This window comes from Berghia stephanieae, chromosome 12 (genome assembly GCF_034508935.2).
Source record: "Berghia stephanieae isolate SIO BIC M18660-M18661 chromosome 12, UCSD_Bste_1.3, whole genome shotgun sequence".
NCBI classification, from domain to species: Eukaryota; Metazoa; Mollusca; class Gastropoda; order Nudibranchia; family Aeolidiidae; genus Berghia; species Berghia stephanieae.
The window spans coordinates 13746741-13765272 of NC_088371.1; the positions used below are offsets into that span (position 1 = coordinate 13746741).

Sequence of the window (18532 nt, forward strand, 5' to 3'; positions counted from 1 at the left end):
AAAATTTTCATTTTGGATCAAATTGATTGAATGTTAATAATGAAAGAATACATAGAATCTTATTCTTATAAAAATAAGCTCACAGTGACTCACAGTGCGATGTTTTTCTTTTCGTTTTCAGTATTACGATGATACCTTTCAGACTACAAAGGAACAGAAAACCTTTGAGAAAAACCTTTTTAACAAAACACACAGAGCTAATGGTAAATTTTAACTCACTTGTTTTTTTTCTTCTTCTTCTTCTTCTTCTTCTTCTTCTTCTTCTTCTTCTTCTTCTTCTTCTTCTTCTTCTTCTTCTTCTTCTTCTTCTTCTTCTTCTTCTTCTTCTTCTTCTTCTTCTTCTTCTTCTTCTTCTTCTTCTTCCTCTTTGCTAATGTTGATGTGTGTGTTGGTTTTCTTTAAGATGTTTAACACAATTACATCTGTTTTTTCTTCATCACTTGAAAGAAGTATGGGAAAGGGGTAAATATTTCCCACCAGCAAACTTAATATACTTTTAGTGCTTGTACACTTTAAAAAAATCTTCACAACTGAAACAGAAACATTTTCGTGTCTTTTTATTGTTTTGACATAATCCTTTTTCAAAAAGAGTTATTGAAGCAGCAGATTAGAGTGGGATGGTGGACAGGCTTCTTTTAAGGGAATGAAGAGTGACATTTATATTTGTTTGCTTTGGTGAATATTGCATTATGAACTCATATGTTAATACAAAAAAATATTTGGGGTTATTTTTTAACTTTTTTTTCAGCGGAGATTATTATGTTTGAAGGCTTGACGTGTGTCTACAGGAGTAATGTTGATCTTTTCTTCTATGTCATTGGCTCATCAATGGAGAATGAGGTAATTTCTCTATCATCTATGTCATCTCAACTGTAAGATCTCACCCTAAATTCAGCTTTACCTAGTCTTTTTGTGTGTTGATGCCGGTGGCTTAATTATAACACATTTGTAACACAATACAGTTGCTTGGAATCATCTGTTTGATCACCTCTCATAAACATGGTAGTTTTTTTTTAATAGCAAACGTCCTGGCATTGAATAAGGTGACATCTTATTACGTTGACTCTCAAACCAACACAAAATATTGCCCACTACATCAATGTTAGATCAAACTCATAAAATCATTCGGTTATCAAATCTGATAGTTAATTACCTTAAATAAAGTAGACTCTCATAGTTAAATGACCTAGCCAAAGGTCATTTTTGGTTTCAATGGTGTTAATTAAATAGTAACAATTGTTTGCCACCTTTTTAACCCATGCTCGTCTATTATAAAGGATGTGTCACCAGATCTAACCAACCTATCCTCTCAAAGACAGCTGGGTGGGCACAGGGGAAAAAAAAATGAGTCACAAATGAAAAACCTGTAGCCTTGCTTGTTAGACAAGTCTCTATACCAACATTTTTGATTGAAAGGACCTAATCATGTGACCCATATGCCCAAGGCAGTATTGAATCAGTAAAGCTAGTAAAGAGAAAATCGCACTTTAAATCAATTTCTCAATTGTCATATACTTTGGCTTTCAGTCTCTTGGTCTTTAGTGCAATTGAATTATGATATCAAAAAAAAAAAAAGGAAGAAAATATGTAATGGATTAATATTTTCTTGCTCAATCCAGTATGTTTTGAAGCCAAGGTTCCTTGTGCCCATGCAAACCTGCCACGTTTACTACTACTAATGATGATAATTAAACAAAAAAAAATCATTTATATAGCCCTGAAATCCATATTCAAATGCTCTAAAGCGCTTTACACAGCAATTTGGAATACTAATCAAAATACAGCTACAAGCACGTACTCATAAAATTCCTACAGTGGGTCACACTTAACAAAACATGAACATGAATATTGAAGGCCTAGCATTGATTAAAATATTCCGTTTTAAATTTCTTTTAAATAACGAAATAGTTTCACATTTCCTTGTTGCTAAAGAGATAGAATTCCAGATGTGGAGGGCAGCACGTTTTAAAGATCAATTAACAAATTTTGTATGAGCAAGACAGGCTTCTAATAAAAGCTGACTAGAAGATCTTAGAGTATGGGATTGTCTATGTATCCGAATGTTGAGTTTAGATAAGCAGGAGGGTCCGCATGATGAATACATTCCAAGACTTGACAACCAATCAATTGTCCTCTCCACAGGTGGCCAATGTATTAGTGCGGCTATGTGGTCTTGTGGTATGACACTCGCTTTCGGATCGGAAGGTCCTGGGCTCGAGTTGAGTCCTTGGAAAAAGGCTTTTATTCACATTCTCTCACCATACTCAGGTGTAAAATGAGTACCTGGCCGTTAACAGCGTTGTTTTTGTCCGAAAAATTGTAATATCGCCTAACAGGCATCATTCCCGTCCTACATGTTAAATGTTGCTGTTGACCAGGGACCCCTTGTAAAGCGCTTTGAGCACATTTAGTGGATATTGCGCTATATAAAGCTCAATTATTTTTATTAATTATTATTTGGTTTTTATATACTGATGGAATTAGTAGATACAGGTCATTTGGTGTCCTGATTCAGATTTTTTTTTTTTTTTTTTTTTTGCTGTCAGAATTGTTTTTCTCAAACCAAATTTTAGAGTAAAAATCAGTGAAAATGAAACTGATGTGTTACCATACTAAACTTACATCTGTTCTTAGGCTTTTTAGAGGGATAGTTCATTGAAGAATGCACAGAAATCTTGCATTTTGATCGGCTTTTTAAAAGAAAATATAATGATTTTTTTTGTTTTTGTTTGATATTTGTTGTATGTGGCAAGTCTGCTCATGATTTTCCCCTGAATTATTTATTTTATATTCCTACTTATGATTTATGATTTATAACCTATTTAAAAATACTTTTCACCAAACGTCATATTCATGTTCTCCCTTCCACAGTTGATTCTGGCCAATGTACTCAACGTATTCTATGATTCTATCAGTCAAATTTTAAGGAAAAATGTAGAGAAAAGAGCTCTTTTGGACAACATGGATGCTGTATTTTTGGCTGCTGATGAGCTCTGTGATGGAGGGTTAGTTTAGAACATTAGACATTACCTGTAGAATGTGACATTTCTGTAAGACTTTTTTTTTTTTCTCTCTTTCTATTAATATCCAAAATGTCACAGCGCATTGTCTACCAAAGGGACATACCGACTTTTGTTATTCTTCAATTCCTGATACTTGTTCAAATTTCAGATTTCCCCAATTTTCAACCGTTTTCCGAATTTTTGATAGTGATTTATCATTCCAGAAAAATCATCATCATCATCGTCATTGTTGTTATCATATTTTCATTTAAATCTCAGATTTACCTATAAATTTTTCTGAATTTTGTTTCTGAAAAGTGGACAAGTCAGATAGAGTAATTTAATGCATGGTATTAAATCTTTGACGAGTACTATTTAATACGGTTTCTTTGTCTAGTGGTATAACGTGCTTGTGACCTGTAGGTCCCGGATTCAAGAACTGCTGTGGATGGCTCAATGTTGAGTCCTTAGAAATGATCTTTATTTACTTTTTTTTGTTTTCACCATGCTCAGGGGTAAATTGAGTTCATGGCCGGTAACAGCATTATATCTCAGTCAAAGAAAAAGGATATTAACAGTGTCTTGGAGTTGTCATGCATGTCTCGTTCTACATGCTATTTGCTCACATTAAAAAAAACAAAAATAACAGAATGTTTAATCTCTCTCTCTCTCTCTCTCTCTCTCTCTCTCTCTCTCTCTCTCTCTCTCTCTCTCTCTCTCTCTCTCTCTCTCTCTTCTCTCTCTCTCTCTCTCTCTTGAATGTGATAAATAAGATAAATGTGTTTTCTTTTTTTTAATTAACTAATTTTTATTTTTCAATAGAATTGTCATGGAAACAGATAGCAGCTCAGTAGTCCAGAAAGTGGCCGTTAAGAATGACGACATTCCCTTGGGAGAACAGACTATGTCACAGGTAATCATATTAAATCATCTCACTCGTCATCATATTCAAGCCATTCTTCTACTAAAATTTATATCCTATTTCTACGAGGATTACGAAATAAACCAAAATTGAAGATATATACAGAGTTTTGACAAGAATACAAATGATTGTTCCTGAAGCTTCATGTATCTTCATTTTCGTTTACTTTTGGATTCCAAACCTCTGACAAAATCATTCATTTTCTCAAGGAACAAATTCATCTCAGTTACGTATTTCTTAACTCACTCAACCCTAACACCGACTATATCCATAGTTTCCCCGGGTTTTTACCCCATGCCTATTTATTACATTTTTCTTAACAAATTATAGGCGTAGTATCAAAGCTAATATTTTTAGTTTTTACATGTTAATGATAGTTGAATAACACTATCTATGTACATGCTCATTTTTAATAAATTTTTTTCCAATTTTGAAAAGTAGCAAAAATCTCTAGGATTGAGTGAGTTAATCTACACGACAAATTTTCCCTTCACAAAAAACTTCTCAATTCCTGTTGTAAGCTTACTAACCAGCTCAAACAGATTTAAATTTCAAAGTTTTGTCATCTTCAATTAAAAAAAAAAAAAATGCATATATGAGAAAAATGGGGAAGAATATTCATATTTATAATTGGTAGGTGATTTATTATCTTTTTTTTTCTTTTTTCTGTTAAGTTTATTTATATTAATTTTATTTCTTTTATTCATCATTTACAATAATTAATCTTTTGCTTCAATGTGTAATTTAAACAAAAGATTACATCGAAATACACCCAGCAAGTATCTGCTGTGACAGATAGGGTAAAGTATTCTATCACTCATAATGAGCTTTACACGTGTGGGCAATGTTTACAAAACATTTTATGGATATTTTGGCGCGGTGCTGTCTCTCATTATCCATTGGGTTGCTTTAACATTCCCCTCACTATGCGGGACTTTGATTGGTTGGTTGCTTTTGAATGAATTGACTCAATATTTTGGCTTCAATGTTCCAACTTTCTGTCCTAATCATGGGTGCCAGTTTTCCGGTTCATGCCGGAATTCCGGTTTTGCGATATCTCGAAGTCAAATACCTCTGTTTTGAGTAAAGTAACCTAATAGCATCGGTGAAAATGTGATTCAGCCACCTTTTCAGCGTATGGAGGTAGATTTGTGAAACCGGAACTCTCTTTGGTCAAGACCTCGGCTTTTAATAATGGTATATTAAAACGGTGATGAAATAAGAGTAAAGTTTAGGCCGCATTTTCAGAGGGAACATTTTCAGGTTTGGCAAAGTGTCGAGATTTTAGTTTCAGGTTTCAGCACTTCTTCCTGCTGGCACCCATGGTCCAAATCTCTCTTATCTTTTTTTTTTTTCTTTTCTCTCATATTTTTCACTCTTCCAACTGTCGTCTGCTACATAAGATTTATTATCATATAATAAAGACAGAACAACTGAAATGTTTTGTCTTGAAAGACTTTTTTTGTATTCTCCAGAATCCTAAAAAAATCTGAAAGTTTGTATGTAGTTTTAAATGATAGTATATGCATACCTATCCGTTTACAAAATGAATCAAAATCGTTAATCATAAATCGTTAATCATAATTATGACCTTCTGCCTCAAAACAATATTATGTCGGGTTGATTTTGATGCAAAAAAATGGAATTTATATTCAAAAGATACTGAGACTTGGGTTGTTATGTTTCATTGAGGAGAACTGATAAAAATTCTTGAAGTGATAACAAAATCTAAAAAAATAAAATAAATAAATTACATTTAAATTGAAAAAACAAACAAACCAGCAACAAAATTTAAAAAAAAACTTGAGCATTTGTATAGTGCAATATCCACAAAATGTGCTCAAAGCATTTTACAAGCATTTTGGTCCGTAGCCAACAGCAACGGTTAACATGTAGGACGAGACACAACACCTGTAAAGTGGTATTATTATTTTTTTTCCGTTCAACAAAGATACAACAGTGTTAACTTTTAAACCTCATGATTTAATTATGATCAGATGTAAAGCAGAAGAATATCTGTGGGTAGTTTTAAAGTAGGTTGTATAGAAAATGAGTGAGAGATCTTTAAAAAAATGGATTAAGATGTGACATATTCTTTGTCTGTCTATAAAGATGCAGCCAGACTGAATGAAATTAGTCATTAGTGCATGGCATTTCCTTAATGCCAAAAAGTGTTAAAAGTGTATCATAAAGAAAGAAAGATATTGGCTGAAGAGTTCTTTTTTCATCCCATAGTGGACAGGGAGGCACTTACTGTATCTTCCATTTCTCTATATCTGTTTTCCAACTTGCTTTTTGCCTTTGTCTCGGAATAAGATTATTTGGTTTTGTCCTGGCCCTGGCCACAGTCCTTGGCTGGGAGGGAAACAGTTAAATGTATAGTTATAGTTTTGGTAGATGATTTTTTTTCTTCTTGTAAATCATCTCTCTACTACTACTATGTACTGATATATTTTTATTTTAAATTTGATGATTTGTAAACATTTGAGTTGTGTGATTCTCTTGGTAGGGATCTGCGCTTTTGTCTGGTTGAGACTTTAAGGTGGTCTCAAACTAAGTACACTGATAGTGTACTCTCAGAATCTACATCTGTTCCCTATTTGAACCATTCCCCTCTGTCTTAGTCTTTCTCGTTTGATATAAACTATTAATCTAAATTTTTTGACTATCTCATTTTCTTACTTATTACTGGCACTGAAATGACCTGAATGAGCCTCAAGTGCCGTAAAATCATTAAATGCATAAATATTGAATGGTGCATTTTGTTCTTAATTGAAGCTGCTTATTCATTTTTGTTCAGTACGTCTATACAGTACACGTCACTTTACTGATTGGATTGATTGATTATCAACATTTTCTTCCAAGAGTACGAATAAATTGAATATCAACGGGTTTTGTAAATTTGTCTTTCATCAATGCCTCCCAGCTGTAGAGCAATTTTGTTTCATTAAATATTAAATGGTTTTATCCATCAAGTTGTGCAGCTGATACGGAGAAAGGACGTAAGCTTTCAGAAATTAGGGGGGGAGAAAGAAAGCATAATTACAATGATCCGATTTTGTGTACGAGGACGTAGTTATTTTGATCCCGGTTTGTTTTGTTGTTTTTGGTGTGTTTTTTAAAATTTACTTTTTTTCCTGGGAATTTTTCTTTCTTTTTTTTTCTTTTTTTTTTCATTTCAATTTTAAGTCAGATTTACTGTGATTGGAGTTCCCCTTAGGGCAATGGAATGGCTGTATATTGCCTACTTAGCTGTGGGTTTCTTTTTCTGTTTGGCTCGTTGAGCCTTTGGAAAACTATTTCTGTTATTCTATTGGAGAGAGAAGAGAGATCGTCAATTTTTGGTTTATTTTACGTTATATAGCTGATGAAACTGATGAAAACGAATTTATTCCTTAGTTTGCCAAAATAACTTGTTATTGGAGTGTTTTTGTGTCGTACATCACAAAAACAACCTTTTGGCACGATATCATATACAGATTACAGAAAAATTCTTTTTTTTTTTTTCTTCTTCTTAAACACAGTTGGTAGATTAAATTAAACCACAAAACAACAATTCTTAAGCCCTTATACGCAATAGTTCAAACAATATGGAAATTTGACATTTTGGGCCGTCTTGACATTCAGATCCCCCCCCCCCCCCCCCCCCCCCCCCCCAAAAGATAGACAGGTTGACATTGGCAGGCCTGGGCTGGGGTGAGACATTTTACCAACTCCAATATATTGGGTTATTCCCTTTTGAAATCACGCGAATCTTTAGGCAATGGTTCAAAACAATAGTGATGGAAATTTCGCATTTTGGGTCGTCTTGATGTTCAGATTTTTCCCCAAAAGATAGACAGATTGCAGACCTGGGGCGAGACAATTTACCAGCCCAAATAACTTGGGTTAGTTGCTCCTTTTGAAATCACGCAAATCTTTAGGCAATTGACAATTCTTTTCTTTTCTTTTTTTAAAATTTTTTTTTTTATTCCATGGAAGATAATCCAACAACACTTCTAATTCATTACAAAAAATTACCTTTTTATTATTATTGTTGTTTTGAGTTTGGGTGGTTAATTGGGAGGCATAAATTGTAAGGCTGATTTTTGTTAGTGTCTGGTATAAGTTTATACCATTGCAATCAAAACTTCAAATTCAATTTAGCTTTGTGTAAAACCTCCCACCATAGCAAATCTCTAAGAAGCTGGAGGTAAGTGTGTCATCACCGCCACCACCATCATCATCTTCATTGTCATCATCATCTCCATCAACACTGTCATCATCATTAATATCAACCACCATTTGATTTTCTTTTCCTTATGATTTTGGTGCAAAGCGATATTATGAACAAACTTATGAATGCTACTCCACGTCTCCTTCCTTTTAAAAAATTTCTTTCCAGTCTTCCCTAGATTTGGGGGACCTGTTTACCATTCTTGTTTATCAGGAAGATTCTCAATAGAAAGGAGGGAACAGAAGGGAGAGGAAAAACAAAAACCTCTCTTTGTCTTTGTCATGTTCATATTATTGATTTTTTTTCATTTTAATTCCTTATTCTCATTCTCTCTCTCTCACTCTATCACTCTCTTTTTCTTTCTCCTCTTTGTTTTTAAACCACACATAAATGCTATACCATAATAAAAAGAATGAGTGGTGGTGTTGCCAATGAGTTCATGAAAACAGTCATGTCTTCTGTCTCTGTCATCAGGGAAAGGCCATTCCCAGCAAATTGTCCAGATTATGGCAGTCTGACCGCTTTGGGCTTTATGCGAAATAATCTTATTTTCAGAAAGGCTTCGTGGGCCTTTCGTATGACACTATTTTCCTTTGGACCTGTAAGTCTCTAGTTCAAATCTCTCTTTGGGTGATGCAAAGTTCAGTCCTTGGAAAAGGCTCTTAACTCGCATTCTTTTACGCTTCAAGGTATTAAATTGGGTAACTTTTTTTTTTAAATTAAAAAATAGTCTCCTTAAAAATGCCATGTCTCGTCCAACATTTTAAGTGTTGCTGTTGGCTTGGGATTCCTTGTTAAGCACGTTGAGCATAAATTATTCCCCATTTACGCATCTCATTGTGAAAGGAATTTTTTTTTTTGGGTGGGGGGGGGGGGGGGGGGGGTCTGTGACATAATAAAAGACTTAAATAAGCCATGGCATTTTGCATTTCTTGTCAAAAGAAAAAAAAACCTCAATATTTATTATCATTAGAATGACACAATGTATCATCCACACTGCCAGCTCACCGAACTTACCTAAATTTAAAGAAGTAAAACAATTTGGGTTTGTTTTTTTTGTTGGTTTTTTTTTTGTAGTTACTTGGTCATACGTATTTTTAGTGTCTTTTTCAATGCAGGTTAGAAATGATAACAAAGACTTCTTTTCTCTTTCCAACACAGTGTATAAGTTTTAACATAAAGTGGGGCGACTACCTCATGGTTTAATCTCACATATTGTATATCTCAATGATTTTGTCATTTAGATTTGATGACTGGGAATTTCTGATAATTTTTTTTTCTTTGTTACCCACTTTTGACGACGAGTCAGTGATTCATTTGCTGTCTTCTGGTAATGGGTTGAATAGACGGATTCAAAATTGATTTGAAGTCTTCTTCAGTCCAGCATCGTGTAAAAGCTCCCGCTCAGGGCTTCAGGCAATTATTCATTGCCTGTTTTTCTCTCTTTCTTTCTGTTTTTTTTTGTTTTTTTTTTCTTTCTCTTTTTTCCCCCCATTTGCCTTGAATGATATGATGCATACAGATATATTTATTTAACCCCCCCCCCCTTTTTTCTTTTTTTCTTTTTCTTTTTCTTTTTTTTTTTTTCCTTTGATAAAGTGTAACCTTTTATTTATTAATTTCCTTTGATAAAGTGTATGATAAGTGTGTTTATTTATTAATGAATTAATTATATAAAAACTTTTTATGGATCATTGGGGAATTCAAAAAGAATGTCTCAATTAGCCTGGAACTGGATTCTCCCAATTATTAGAGGGGTTCAATTATATATAAACAATTGGTTCCCTGGAATTTGGTAGTACTGATATGCCGGGTTTCCCATTTGGAGAGGTTCCCAATTTTGAGATCCCATTGTACTATTAGTCTGTTGATATTATTTTTAAAAATTGTTATTATTATTATTATTATTATTATTATTATTATTATTATTATTATTATTATTATTATTATTATTATATTATTATTATTATTATTATTATTATTATTATTATTATTATTATTGTTATTATTATTATTATTATTATTATTATTATTATTATTATTGTTATTGTTATTGTTTTTATTATTATTATTATTATTTATTTTATGTATTTATTATTATTATTATTTATTATTATTATTATTGTTATTGTTATTATTATTATTTATTATTATTGTTATTGTTATTGTTATTATTATTATTATTATTATTATTATTATTATTATTAGTATTATTATTATTATTGTTATTGTTATTATATTATTATTATTTTTTATTATTATTATTATTATTATTATTATTATTATTATTATTATTATTATTATTATTATTATTATTATTATTGTTATTATTATTATTATTATTATTATTATTATTATTATTATATTATTAGTATTATTATTATTTAATAATGATAATAATAATAATAATAATAATAATAATAATAATAATAATAATAATAATAATAATAATAATAATAGTTATTAATTATTTTAGATTGCTTTCAAAACTTGTTGCATTTATAAATATGACTTATTGTCATTGTAACATGTGACTTCTGCGAGCTAAACAAAATGATAAGACTTTTGTTTGTTTGAGATTTTGGTTCATTCTAGATATTAACAATATGACACATTTATAACTTGAATGTTTTATCTATTTTTTTTTTCTTCAAATAAATTAACTGACTCGGTCTGACTATTACTATTACTGTCGATAATGTCACAAATACATCTATCTCCATTGTAACTTACATTACATGCTACTATAAAGCGTCTGAGAAATATTAAAACTTTTAAAGATGCCCGACAGTCAGGAAAGCACTTGTCTATATCTTTTTTTTTTTAATTACTTTTTAGATGTGATTAAATCTTATTTTTTTAAAAAATTATTTTATTTTTCATGTTTTTTCCTCTTAGACTTTATGTACCGTACATCGGCAATGACACCTTCCGATTGAGTCAATTTATTTGAGGAAGAAGATATGCTTATTCAAATTTAAAAAATCATGATACTTTCTTGATAGACTGAGGTGCGATATTTTCTTTAATGTAGGACTGAATTCAAAATGAATAAACTGGATTCAAAACAAATGACAAAATACTTTCTGTAATTATCCTACTAGATGACTAATTTGCATAGAAACATAATGAGTCGGGTGGGTTGTGAGTTTTTATTTTATTTATTTATTTATTTTTTTATTTTTTTTTGGAGTAATGCTAAATATCCATTTTGGAACAGTCCCTCTTTGCTCCTAAGAAACAAACTCCAATGCAGGGGGTAGGTTGCAATTCCAATGGGCGAAAACAGCTGATTTGTTGGAATGGTGGAAGATGATGAATTAAATTTCGTTTATATATAATAAACAAACCTGCCTCCCATTACAAAAAAATTGTAGAATTTATTATGAAATTTTGGCTCCAGTTTCAGAAATTCACCAGCATCTATTTTAAGTCGCCAAAATTTATTTGAAAATGAACGTCAATGCCATCATTTTAAGGATTTTGAAGTGTTATTTATCTTTATGATGGTAAATTGCTGATTTTTAAAAGTTATCTACTGCGACAATTTTGTTTCCTCAAAATTACAAATTTTTAGATTTTCAAGGTCTGTAATAAGAGTAGCGATTACTCTAATTTAATAATTTAGATTTTCATGTCTGGTTTACCTGAATGTATACTTGATTGTGGTGGTTGGTCACATATTCCATTTTTTTTTCTGGTATGTTAACTGTAGCAAGTTTGAGGGGGGCCTGCTACAGAGATGCCAACAATTTCGAATTCTACAATTTTTAAAACTTAAAGATGCTACCAATACAAAAAAAAAAAAAAAAATAGGAAAAAAAATTTTTTTTTTAAAATGACATACTACATTTTTTGGCAAGCCACAGTTATCCTTGTATTTGAGAGTATTAATACAGTGCTATGACACCGTGAATTGGGTAAAATTTTACCCATGAAATGTGAATCTCGCTGGATTACCCCTTTTTTTTTGTCTGGAAATGTCACACTTTTCCCTCACAAATTGCATAGCGCTCATCCTTGAGGTTGGCATCTCTACCCAATAGCTCAGCAGCGGTAGAGCACTCACCTTCCAAGGAAAGGGACTGATTAAATCCCTGGGGTGAACAAGATTTTCATCTGAACCTCCCCCCCCCCCCCTTTCTGCTCACCCAGCATACACATTTTGATTGCTGGGTCTGTGAGATCTGGTGGACTAGTTATTTATGCGTTCCAAAGTACATTTATCAAGCAATTGATGGTGTCTGTTTATATTGCTACAGCCACCTGTGGTCTTGTGGTATGACACTCGCTTTCGGATCGGAAGGTCCTTGGTTTGAGCCTCGCCCGGCGCATAGTTGAACCCTTGGAAAAGGCTCTTTACTCACATTCTCTCACCATACTCAGGTGTAAAATGAGTACCTGGCCGTTGACAGCAATGTCTCTGTCCGAAAAAATTGTAATTTTGCCTAACAGGTGTCATGTCCCGTCTTACATGTTGCTGTTGGCCAGGGACCCCTTGTAAAGCGCTTTGAACACTTTTAGTGGATATTGCGCAATATAAAAACTCAATTTTTAAAAAAAACTCCAGCTCCATGACTCTGAATTCACTCTAATGTGGCTGGCCTGGCCATGATTCCTGATTGCAATCTTTAGGGTTTTTAATGTTTAAATCTCTCCACTGACAAACCTCCAGGCTCTGAGAGCTACTTTAACTACTACTGCCCTTGGCCTATCCATGATGCGTCATCACAATCTTTAGGGTTTTGATTTTTAATCCTCTCAGTTGACAAATCTGGATGGGGTTTTCCGACCTCCCATAGTGGGTGGACAGTACAGGGTCACTTTTTGTTGACCTCTTTCTCCCTATATTTGTTTTCCCTTTTCCTGCTGCTCTCTGGATTGAGATTGCTCGTTTTTTTTCCTGGTCTTGGCTGGGATCCTTAGCTGAGAGAGATGCAGTTAAATATATTAGCTCTCTTGAGATTTTTTTTCTTTTTCTTTTGTGTGTGTAAGTCATCTGTATGTTTTGTACTATTATAGATTTAATTTTGATTATATTGTACTTAAATTTGTAAGTGTTCAAATGTATCCTTTATTGTGGGAACCTATGCTTGTGCCTGTATCCTCCGTTCCCTATTTCAACTAGTCCCATTTTGGCTTACAATTGGGGCATGTAACCTCAGATCTACAACTTTTCCCCTGTCATCATCCTTTTTACTGGTGCTGAAATGACCTTTAAAAAAGTGTTGCTAGGGCTGTAAAACCCATTAAAAACCAACAAAACAAATAACAATTGACAAAAGTATAATGTTTTCCTATTTTTCTATTTATAATTTCAGGTGTTGCAATCCGCCAAGGATCAAATCAAGTGGTCTTTACTCAAGTGATCGTCGCAGGACCAATGCAATCACCATTACTTCATCTATTAATATTAATTTTTTTTTTTTAACCCTCTCCTTACCAACTATAGGACAATTGTCACATTCATTGCGATATAACCAACATTTTTCTCATTCAAAGTTCTTTTGTTCATCATAAAAGTTAAAGAAAACGAACAGTGTGTTGTAGAGCATGTTTTGCTAAAGAAATTATGTATGGCAGGAAGTTTACTGCTATTATGTCAGAGTGGTAAAAAATCTATTTTTGTGTTAGTTGGGTGTGAAGTTTTCGGGAAAAATCCTGAAAATGGCTGGTAAGGAGAGAGTTAATCCTCAAGACATTGGTATATTGGTGAGCAAGAGGAATGAGTCAATATTTTTGTCACTGGGGATACATTTCATTGTGTTACACATTCTATGAATTTTAATATAATATTATAAAAAGGGTGAATTTGGATGTGTCTTCTGTATGTGAGAAACACTCTGCTCTTGTAGATGCTGAGAAGAAGTGAGACGTGTCTATTCAAAACATGCGTGGAGTATGCATGTCATGAAGGAAAAAATGAAAATTATTATTTATTGTTATTTTATGTGACAGGTTTTAAGATTAGTCATTAGGTTATTATGGTTATAAAGATTGTGATTTATACAGGAGAAAAACGGGGGGGGGGGGGGGGGGGGGGGGGTTCCATATAACTATTTCTTGGGAAAGGGGTTTTTAAGTACAAGACTATTGATCTAAGCTATTTTAATATCCTTTTATTTTCTTATTTACTGATGCTGAAATAACAATGCCGCAAATGTTGTGAAATTCTTAAAAAGTAAGCATTTAAAATAAATAAATTTTTGCAGTGTTTGTATTTATGCTTGGGATGCGGTGTGGAAAGAATTGGTTACAAAACTCAATTTTAGTAGAAGAATTTGCCTGATGAAATACATCATTGATCACATTCGAATTGTGTGAACATTTTCTCAAGATTATTCTGCATAGATACAGTGGAACCCTGATAAAGTCCACACTGTCTGACTATAAAGATTGGTTGACTGACTTTAAGTAAGATTGACTTTAAGCGGTATCAATAGAACACACTTAGATAAAGAACAACAAATTTGGAACTAACAAGAAGTTTACTTGAAGATTGTTGACTTTATTCGGATTATACATTATTTGGTTTTGCCTTCAGACTAAGAAATGGTGTGCATACAGTTAGTCAAACTTAGGGACAACTCAAGAGACATCATTTGACAGTCAACCGCGAGCTTTTTCCCGTATTATTAAAAGGTCTAGACTAATGACTTTATAAAATCATTTTTATAATGTGGGATAGCCCATTTGTCTTTAAAATCAGATTATTTTTTTGAGAATTGTTAGATTTAAATTAGAGGAGTTCTATTTCAATATAGCTGTTGCTGCCAACTAGAAAAATTGAAAAGAGGCACATAATGGTTATACAATAGAATTTGTGAATAAAGAGAAAGTTTCTTTCAGTTTTGATACTTAAGTAAGTTCATGCTGAGTGAGAGTAAATGGAATAATTTATTGGTGCAAAGCATGTTGTATTTGTAATCTCATTTTGATTATAATGTGGATTTGAATAAATGATGTGATTATAATATTTTTATGCATCTTTTTTTTGTTTTGATTTTGAGTCTAATAGATAATGCTGTTGTCTGCAAAGTAAAGAAGAAAAGCGGTTGGGGGAGGGGGGTGATTTCTTTTAACCTGTTGTCATTTTGTATTTGGTATTCTGATTCTCTCCTTATCCTGGGATGAGGCGTTGCTTTGTGGTCCTGTGGTATAACATTTACCTTTAGACCAATGGGTTCTTGGTTTGACTCTCGCTGTGTGTGGCGCAAAGTGAAATCTTTGGTATCTCACCTAATGATAATGATGATAATAATGAGAAGAAGAATGATGATGATGATTATGATATCAATAATGATGCTGTAGTAACAGCTATGATGATACGACGACGACGATGATGATGACTTCAATCTCCAAAACGGCACGTTCGATTTATTATACAAAGACAAATAATGAGGATGCCATTCCCTCAAAGAAAAAAAAATCTGAATAGGGCGTTTTCCAGAATTCTTAAGGGATGAATTGGCAGATGTTAGCAAAATACATACAACAAGGAGCCCCAACCCAACAAACTAGCTTGGACAAAGAGGACGATACACGACACATGGACGGTGTTATGACTGCCAATAATTTGTTGTTCGATGTTGCCATAAAGTACTCTTGTTTCATCTGGCAGTAGACGTGTACATCTGAGTAAATGCCTGTCCAAGGACTCAGCTTTTTGTATCCTCCTCCCCCATCCCCCCCTCAATGGGACTCGAGACCACAGGCCTACACTGCCTTACTCTGAAAAAACCCCATTAAAATTGGTCAGAAGCTCGTCCTTCAAATATTGATCATCTTTTCAAAAATTCTCACTGCGTGGGGATTTCCTGACCTGCCATAGTGGGCTTTTACTGTGTCTTCTATCACCCTTTATCTGTTTTCCAACTTTCTTTCTGTATTTGTCTTGGGATGAGATTACTTGGTTTTGTTCTGGTCCTGGCCGGTTACCCTTGCTGGGAGAGAAACAGTTAAATTAAATGTGTAGTTAGTTTTGGGAGATGATATTTTTTGGTCTTGTATTTATTAGTAGTATATCATCTCTCTGTTATGCAATGTATTATTTTAACTTTTACATAGAATATATTTGATTTGTAAACATTTGAGTGTATTCCTCTTGGTGGGGACCTTGAGTGCTTGAGTCAGGATGAGACATTCAGGTGACCTCAAACTCAAACTAAGTACTTTGATAGTGTGCTCTTGGAATATACATCTGTTTCCTATTTGAACCAATTCCCTTTTGTCTTACTTTTTCTTGGGTAAGTGTTCAGTGTTTACGCTTGTTCCAGAATATGGCCTTGCATTGTTCAGGTGTTTTTTTTTTAATGTTCCAGGAAACTAACATAGTCAAGTTGGTTATAAATCTTTACGATATTGTCATCCATTTGTATTGATCCTTCCCATGTGATTATATGTCTAGATGGATGCTTAAATGCCGAATTGGCAATAAACATTCGGTTTTCTGTGCAAAAATCAATTAGGTGTTGACCATTATCATTTCTTTCACCTTTAGAATAGTTGCCTAAACAGTATTCACCTTCTGATTTCTGGCCTATTTTTGAGTTAAAATCCCCCACCAGTATGACATCTTCTTTTCTATGTTTGTTTGAGGATTTCTATTTCATCATACATTTTTTCTCTCTCATCAGCGTCGATAACTGTTGATACTGCGGTGGGCATATGAGTTTTGATTATTATTGTAGATCTGTTGTTATTTAATATATTTGCAGAGTTCTTAATTTTTAATACTGCTAGCCTATCATGAATGATCCCGTATGTTTCTAGATTTGGTAGCCATGCCTTAGATAATATTAGAAATCCCAAGCGCCCCCCCCCCCCCCCCTTGCCTGTTTTCATGTGGAAAGGTTAATAGTCGATTCCATTCAATGATCGGGTCTGTTTCGGGTTGTTTCGTTTCTTGAAGGCATACGATATTGAGATTGTATTTCTTTAAATCCTTGATAAGATTGGTAGTCTTAATATTAGAAGATAATCCACACACGTTGAATGACGCAATATTTATTTGCGATGATTTGAGCTTTTCCATCCAACAAAATATAATTGTGTGATCAGTACCGGTTTTAATGTAAACACTGGTGAAAAATATACAGATCTAGACTCTACCGATAATTGGTCACTCACCAATAAATAAATACTGAAGATAACTAAATTAATTAATATAAGTTATGTGGAATCTGAAAAGATCGTTTTTTGTTTTTTTTTGTTTTTTTTTTTGTAGCGATAAATATACAGTAACAATTACGAGGCATGGTCTATCCCACAGTTTAAGCCATTTCACTCAGTGTCCAAACTTCAATCAATATATTCGTTCGTGATTTCTATAAACAAACTATTGAAAAGATTTGCAGGGATAGAAACATCACCATCCAAATTTACTTTACAAGTATGTAAGTAAGTATTTTCTTTAACTGTTTTTCTTTCTTTTATATTTACAAATATAGCATGTGTAAGTCATTTTCGTCTGGCACCACTTTATACTATAATCATGCCACGCCGCTGGATATAGAGCTTCTATTGTTAAAAAATCACGTGATGCATATAATTATCTATTAATTTTGTATTTATTTGTAGAAAAAATATTATTGCCTTTGTGCGACAATGTGGTCTTGATGTATTACACTCGCTTTCGGATAGAAAGGTCCTGGGTTCGATCCTCGCTCGGCGGATAGTTGGTTCCATGGAAAAGACTCTTTACTCACATTCCTTTAGTTGAACAAACGATCAGTAAAAATAAATGTCGACTGCACCAGGGATCGATCTAGGTCCTTTTGCTTGTGAAGAGTTTATGTTATTGTTATTAAGGGTTTTACGGCGCTTGCAACACATTTAGGTTATATCAGCGCCAGTAAAAAGGAAGAAAATGGGTTAGTAAAACGTTCTAGAATTACAATTGAAGCATCCAAGAGAACGTAAGACAGGGGAACTGGGAACAAATATGGATCAGATGTAGATTCCAAGAGCATATCACCAATGTACTTAGTTTGAGATCACCTATAAGTCTCATCCGGACACAAGAACAAAATCCAACAAAGAGGAACACACTCAAATGCTTAAATTATACATTTAAAATAACAAATATAATAATACATAACAAAGAGATGATTTACAAGGAAAAAAATATCATCTCCCAAAACAATAACTATGCATTTGACTGTTTCCCTCCCAGCCAGGACTCCGACCAGGGCCAGGAAAAAAAACCTAATTAATCTCATTCCAAGACAAAGACAGAAAGCATGTTGGAAAACAGATACAAGGGGATAGAAGACACAGTGTGTACCTCCCTGTCCACTATGAGAGGTCAGGATCCCCACCCAGGTGAAGAGATTGCTCTACCAACTGAGCTATCGGGGACCACCTTGGTCAGAATGAATCCATATACATTTT

At 33.3% G+C, this 18532-nt stretch overlaps 1 protein-coding gene across 2 annotated transcripts in view; it reads left to right on the forward strand.

The window, feature by feature from the left end:
- The window catches only part of LOC144957680 (coatomer subunit zeta-1-like), a 17155-nt gene extending 2035 nt beyond the window's left edge, over window positions 1-15120 (forward strand). The window contains exons 3-8 of one of the 2 annotated variants that reach the window (XM_078889029.1): window positions 122-203; window positions 749-840; window positions 2872-3005; window positions 3825-3915; window positions 4680-4724; window positions 13462-14182. In XM_078889029.1, the coding sequence (XP_078745155.1) occupies window positions 122-203; window positions 749-840; window positions 2872-3005; window positions 3825-3915; window positions 4680-4724; window positions 13462-13509 (492 nt within the window). In that variant the 3' untranslated portion in view covers window positions 13510-14182. Of the gene's footprint in view, window positions 1-121; window positions 204-748; window positions 841-2871; window positions 3006-3824; window positions 3916-4679; window positions 4725-13461 lie in introns of both variants that reach the window. The other variant, XM_078889030.1, reaches the window with a different exon arrangement.
- The last annotated feature ends 3412 nt before the right edge of the window (window positions 15121-18532 follow it).